Raw genomic sequence first — 7,415 nt, 5'->3', positions numbered from 1 at the left:
CCCCACCCGGCTGAGCTAGAGCATCCAAAACCTGCTCTAACAATTACCCCAAAAATGCAAATAATGAGCACGCAGGAGAAGCAGGACGAGGGTTTCTCTCTGCAGGATTCCCTCCCCATCTTTGAATCTCCTCCTCCTCCTCCTCGTCTTCGTCATCTCCACTGCAGAGAGAGTCTGCTGTGGACCTCTGCAGCAGCAGCAGCAGCAGTTGTCATGAAGCACAGGCTTGTTTGCTCTTCATCAACATCAGAGCCGGTCCGTCTCTCGCTCATCCCAACCTGCCGGCGGAAAGGCCATGCGCTCGCAGATCACGCAGAATCAAACACGCTACATTTGCTCTGCGTCGGAGCTAATAGGACACAGAGTCTAAAAAAGGCAGTTTTTTTCTTTTTTTGTCTATGTTCCTCTCACAGTTCAACCCAGGCGCTCTCTCTCTCTGTATATGTGTGTGTGTGGACCCCCCTAAGGCGGCCTGTGCACCTTTATTCCAAATGACCTTGTTTACGGACATAACACAACCACCACGAATTCCCAGACAGAATCTCATTTCGAGGGAGCATCAGAGAAGAAGAGGCCAAAATACAGAGGGGAGGAGGATTTTTGCAGGTTCCAAACCTGGTGCAGGCTTACTTAAACTGACATTTTATCATGCATGCAGGCATCAGGAGAAAAAAATAGAAAGATCATTTCAGAAGTTAAATTAAGATGGAGAAGCTTCCTCCATTTTGGATAGAGAGCCCATGTTGAGCTGAGCTAACACATGCAGGATTGTCTCTTCCTGCTCAGGCAGGTCACAGAGCACATCCAATCAAAAAGCAGGAAAAATAAAGAGGTTTCTACGTCTCCCTCTCGCCTGATCTGTAACTTCAGAAGGAGATAACTCTAAAAGTGATCCCATTGACAGCATTCGCACGGGATATCATTGTGCATTTTAGCTGCAGAGCAGAAACGCTCCTCGGCCTGACAGAAGACGACGTCAGTCTCCAAAGCACAAGGATGTGTCCTCTCATAACACAAAAGGAGTTACAATATTCACAGAGAAAGGAGGGAGGGTGGAGAGGGAGTGGGGAGAATCCTAATAATTTCTCCATTTTGAATGAAGTCTGACCTTCACGTCTCTTTCTCCCTCTTCGGCTCAGTCTCTCTCTGTATGCCAATGTGGAGCGACATACAGCACGAGTCACGCACTCGGTGTCTATATTTCTTTTTCATTTTTTCCGCCATTCCTGCATAAAATGAAAAGCTAAGTGGAGTTTGTGTTTTCCTGTTGTGTGTGTATATGTGTGTTTTTTCCTCGCAGCCTGGGCGGTATCTGTGTTATTGGCTGAGCCTTTTCAGGGGCTGGGTAATTAGATCAGACTGCCTCTCCCCGAGAGTCAAACCGAGCTCTAAAGTGACAGTTGGGAGCACTGTTGTAATTTTCTGCTCCTCCTGGTAATTGAAGACCAGGATTTGGCAGGATTGGGATGCACTATATATCCACAGAATAAGGAGTAAACAACACCCTCACTCTTCCTCCTTCGTGTGCACCCCTGAAAATAACACTCACTCATTCACACGCACATGTACCCAGAGACACAAACTGCACACACAGACACACACATCTCCTGCAAACTAAACAGTTTAACCTACTGGTGTTTGCCAGTTAGCGTGTTAGCTGGTTTCAGCTCAGCACAAATACTCCTCCTGCAAGATCAGTAATATGTTTACTTTTGCCCCTCATTATCTAAGGATTTAGCAATATTACCTGATATTTTATAGTCAAACATTTTAGCTTAATCTCCAAAAAGAGAGATTCAGCATATAGTAAGGGGGTAAAATTATAGGGGCAGGAAGCTTTCTGGTTTTCAGTCTGTATGTAGTTCAAGCACTATAAGATAAGTCACCTTGAGCAGGCTTTACTTGCATTAGAAGGATGGCATGTGATGACTATTAGCTGGCAATTATTACTTGCCAAAATTAGTTTGCTCTATCCAGAGGCTGAGTCAGCAGACCAGTCGGTAGATTTTAGAATAAATTTAAAATGTATTTAAACGTTTACAGACGGTTGTTTGGTTGAGTTTTTCTGTGTTTATATTGTGCAGATTGAATAAGAGAGTCGCTGTGTCCTGCATGTGGCTTCATCTACTCCCGTGATTTAATATCACAGCAGAGGTGAAGATATCCTGACCGCACCGCTCCATAAACATGTCAGCACCCATAGATTTCTAAATGACATCTTTTAGTTTCCTACCTTCTTCATTCTTCATAATGCAAAGCTTGCTCTAATAAATGAGGAAATGAAGAAATCTCTGTATGTTTGAGATGTTTAACAGCCATTCATGCAGTTTAGTTCAAAATTGGCAGGTGTGCCACTGGAGGCCTCTGGAAGTGCTGTGTAGAGTTTATCCACATAATAAAAAAAACAGAAAAGTGGGACCCACCCACTCCATACTGCCAGTGGATATTAATCACTGAAGTCAATGACTTTTTGATTGTCACATTGCTGCAAATCAAAATAGAAAAAAACAAAAATACACTTGACTTGGAAAAATTGGTGGTTGCTGGATGATTGCATTTAATTGTTTTTTAAAAATGCAATGGCTTGCAAGTAGATGAGTATCCAAAGTCCTCAACCACTGGGGGACCACTTAAGATTGCAAGATGATTGCACAGGTCGCCTGATGGGAGGCAACCTGTCTCCAAACACTTGTCATCTGACTCACTTTCAGAAAAATCAGCTAAGATTTGCAAAAATGTATTTAAAATTTATACAAGCAGAGAGATTATAAACACATCGGGATCAATCTGAGTCAGTCTGTGCTAATGGATACAACTTATCTGCAATGCATCTCTTTGCAGTAGGAGACTTAGACTAGTTGCCGACTGGTTGTATTCTGGTTCTATTATGTCAGAGCAAGGTTGCCAAGGTTGTCTTTGTCATGTTGCAGTTGAATCACTGTCCTGAAGAAACTATGTTACTGTTTTTGGAGGAATTTCTGAATTTCAGAGATTCTGGCTGGACACTGAGTGGAAGTAGGTAAACAGTGTGGTTTTTCACTTTCATGTGGATTTCTGTATATGCAGACGGCAACTGACAGCAAAAGGTTTATGATTTCCTGCGATTTCTTCATTCACAACCACTTTACATGGAATTGTGACCTTGACCCTACTCAACACACTCATCGCCTTTTTGACAAACCTAAGCTGCACTGAAGAGTGCTACTACCTGTAAGACCTGGTCCTCATGGCTAAAGCAACCATTTCAAAAGCAACAAGATTATAAGATTTCAAAGGCACAGCTGCAATAATTTTAATTACCCTCCGATTCTTCAATGTACTTTTACATCAATAGTTAATGTTTATGTCCTACATATAGATTTACTCATGAGAGTGGTCCCTTTCACAGTTTACATGTTTATAAATAATTAGGAAATGGCTTTCAGGGGCAGTAATTATGGTGGAACTACTTGGAAACATTTCGTCTCTACTTTTTACTCAGATACATGTATTTGACAGCTGTAGTTACTCCACTTTTCCTTTTTTTTATATTTTAGCTACAGTCAGTCAGCTTCAGACATATGATGCAGTGGTATGAATTAAACAGCAGTGTGTAAAGAAAGTGAATTTTATTGTCAAAATGACTAGTATCCACAGTAAAAGCTTTCTTACATAATAATGCATCCGTTTTTAATTTGTCATAACATGCTGATATAATTTTATGCTCTTTCTGCAGCATAATTTTAAAATGTTCTCCCCTTTACTGTTTCCTTTTTACTTTAACTCTTAACTAAAACTTCTTCCACCACTGCTGACCTTTACCCCGATGACATGCCTTGAATGAATTCACATCCCCAGACCTCTGACAGGATGTGTGCTCACATACATCCTCTTTCCTATAGACTCTCAGTTAGCCATCTTCTCCACACCCACTAAAGCTGTGTTGTTGCAACCAGCTGACCCGTCTCTACAGGTACGTGTCAGTGTGCTCAGAGCACGCAAGCATCTGGCCGGGCTGACTCTGACAGCAGCTTGTGTCTGGACTCGCTAGCATCAAATAAAACCTGGACCAAACCCACGAACCAAATAACGGAGAAGCCGGCAGGCACCGGCACTGACAAGGACAACGCATCCGAGGTAAAAACCACATGTCTCTGCTGTGCACACCCCCTTAAAATTTCACAACACTCTTACAACTCCCCTGGCTTTCATTGCTTTTTGGCTGTTATGCAAAAAATATGTGTTAGGCTTATATAATTGAGTCAGAGTGTTCGGAATTACATTTCTCGACTGTTGAGACAAAATGTAGCGATGAATAATGTGGTGCAGTGCAGATACTTAAATTTTTTAAGCAGCCTTTGCGCAAGAAGGGCATCTCAGTCAAGAGAGGGAACGACTGCAACATCTTGAATTAGCAACAATAACCTCAGCTTTTAACACACACACACATGCATGAACACACACGCACGCGAAAAGGCGGTGACAGATCAGAGGAGGCAGCGGCACAGTGATGGACGGGTTGCGTTAGCATATGCAGTCAAATACGCAGCGTCAGTACAAATACAGATTCAGTGTTTGTATTGAACTGCTACATTATTGATTATGACTTTATCAATTATGGATGACAGCATCCTCAGAGGCATCGCAGCCCTGCGCCACAAAGAGACATCGTGTAGATGGGCTGCACACAATCAGAGTCAGTTCAGCTTTTTATTATTGATGATCATCAGGAGATATGAAAGGCTACAGTACAGGTGCATATAGTTCCTCCTATACACACCTTCTATACTTCATTACGACCCGGGGTGTTATTTTTTTTTAGATTTGTGGCTTGTGTGCAATTAATTCAATGACATTAGCATGGAAAGTCAATAAGTCAGTGGTATAGATTATTGAAATCACGGAACTCTAACTTAAACAGTCAAACGTAACCTTTCTGTGCCCAAACACAATCACCAATCCTTTGATATCAATAAAGAAGCGGGGAAAAAAACAGGAAATACACACATTTGCACTTTTTCTTACTTTAACAGGTGTTAATTTTGTGTCATATCAGCTTTTTTAATAATCAGATTTAGGTTATTCTTTGAAAACACTGCCTTTTTCAATATATATATAACCCTGGGTTTTATTTTAAAATGCCTTCTTGTTGAGCAGCGCTACACAAACACACCTGCCTCGCTTGGCCTCCATGTTGCATCTTCTTTTCAACCTTGTTAATCATCTTAGAAAGCGGCACCATGGGCGGCCTCGTAATAATCCCTCATTGCGTATGAAAAGTGCAGCTTGACTGCTCTGAGTAGAGTTTGGAGAGGCTGAAATATCTTCTCTTATTTTCTTACTTTTTTTTCTTTTTTGTGGTCCAACCAGATCATTTGCCAATAAAAACAATTCATAAAGACACAGCTATGACACATAAAAGTCTTACCTGAGTCCGTACAGCACCGTTCCATCAGGGTGGAGACGAATCATCCTGTTCTTCACTGTGACGCCATGCACAAAGGACTTCTTGTCGTTGAGGAAATAGGTGTCAGGGACCCACAGCTGGTCAGCCACTCGGTTATCCAGAGTCAGGTTGTAAGCAATCTCAGAGTAGGAGAGCCGCTTGTCCCGCCACGCTTGCTGGAAGTACATTGTCAAGGTGTAGTCCTGCCAAACAGAGGTGAACTACATTTAACGCCACAGTCAAACTCATTGTACATTTTTTTTATATATGTTTTATTTTCATCACCATCTCAACCAGGGAGCACAGAAAGCTCTACCGAGATGTCATGTCACGCTCATGTCTGAGCCGTGGCACGTTTTCATGGGCTCTGCATAGTGAGAAGGTCAGCCAAAAGGTCGTCGGTGGTCTGAAAGGCCACAGCCTGCACTAGGGGGCCCGTGGTGGCCGGGGTTGGGGGGTTAATATTCAACTATCCTCCATTAATTTTTAGACCATAACCAGAGGGCAACTTTCTCAGCTGGCTGACTATTGTCTCATGCTAAAAATATCTGCTTCCACTTGAGCGAATGAAGCTGCCTTCTGCTTTACAGAGACAATACCCTCTTTAATGCAAACTCCTGGTAGATATCTGCAGCTGGGGCTTCCTCCCTCTCTCTCTTTTTTTATGTTCTGACTTTGCATAATAAACAATCACAGCGACTGAGATTCAGGGGAGACTTTTCCAGATTTAACCTTAGTGGGGAGGGGGGAAGAATCAGTATTTATACTGTACAGTTTGTTTTTACACATGCTCAGAGATGTGGTAGAAAACCGTACCTCCTCCTCCTCCCTCTCCGTGTGTATCTTTTCTCTGCTTCTCACTCTTAAAAAAAGACTCACACCCACACACAGCCACAGCGAAAAACAGCACTGCAGTCGGATCTGCTTGGTTACAGTGTGTTGCAGTGCAATCAGCGAGTGGGAAAACAAATTAAAAAATACGGTCCATGAAACAAGGCCCTTGAGCTTTTACTCCAAGCAGCCATCATCATCACTTATCGCCGTGTTTCTATGTTTCAGAGCCCCATCAGAACACATTGGCGTGACGCTGCCGCACAGTTGCCACTGAACACTAAATTCACTGTGTGCAGCGTGCCCGACCGAAGTATTAGTGTAAAAAAGGCCATCTAAAAATACACCAGATTCTGCCATCTTGATTTTTTCTTTTTCAGAAATAAAAAAAAGTCACGCGAGGACAGCTGCTTCCTTATCCTGTTTTACAAGGGTTCCCACTGAACCCTCCTCTCACACTCGCTCCCTCTCTGTCTCATTATCAGCCTGTCGATCGGATATCTCTATCACCTTTGGGATCGTTAGCTGCTGCCTGCAGGCTCAGAGTACATCACAAACCCAGGCAGCACATCCTGTGATACACTCCTGTCTTTATCGCAGGAAAACAAAAAGGCCTCTCTTTAGCAGAATTATAAAAGAAATAACACATAATATTAACCCAGTCTGAGAAGATGGTTACAGAAATTATTGTTGTGGAAACTTTCTGTTAATGTGGTGTCAGTCTTGCAGAGAGAAACACCTCAAGACATTTTGGTGGATAAAGTCACAATGTGACAAGGAGGCTAAGTAATAAAGACAACAAACTGCAGTTCCTCACGTGGCCACTTGAGGCTAACTTCAAATGTGAGTCAATCCCCCATAGACCTCCATGTTAAAATGCCCACCTTTGCACCAGTGCAGCCCATCTGATCACTACTAGATATTCTGCTGAGGCAGTGTCCTTGCTTTTAAAGCCCCAGCTGCAACTCAAAAACACTCAGAATAACTCGGATAATAGCAATAGCAAGTCTGTGTATGCACCTTGCTAACCAAGCAAGCGTTAGAGATGTTAATAATTTAGCTATGCAACTTTTCTCGAACTGCTGTGGTTCATGAACACAAATTGTCGGGTTTCTTTGTGTCAGTAAGTGTGTATTTGTAAGTAATGTGCTGTGTGTGT

At 42.6% G+C, this 7,415-nt stretch overlaps 1 protein-coding gene across 2 annotated transcripts in view; it reads right to left on the bottom strand.

The window, feature by feature from the left end:
- Nucleotides 1–7,415, bottom strand: part of gabrb2a (gamma-aminobutyric acid type A receptor subunit beta2a) — a 32,922-nt gene that overhangs the window by 12,823 nt on the left and 12,684 nt on the right. For both annotated transcript variants that reach the window (XM_005921211.3, XM_005921212.3), the window contains exon 4: nt 5,408–5,628. In XM_005921211.3, the coding sequence (XP_005921273.1) occupies nt 5,408–5,628 (221 nt within the window). The remainder of the gene's footprint in view (nt 1–5,407; nt 5,629–7,415) is intronic.

This window comes from Haplochromis burtoni, unplaced genomic scaffold (genome assembly GCF_018398535.1).
Source record: "Haplochromis burtoni strain Fernald_Lab_line unplaced genomic scaffold, NCSU_Asbu1 Contig_10, whole genome shotgun sequence".
Taxonomy (NCBI): domain Eukaryota; kingdom Metazoa; phylum Chordata; class Actinopteri; order Cichliformes; family Cichlidae; genus Haplochromis; species Haplochromis burtoni.
The sequence above is the reverse complement of the archived record's forward strand: the minus strand, read 5'-3'. Positions and strand labels throughout refer to the sequence as shown.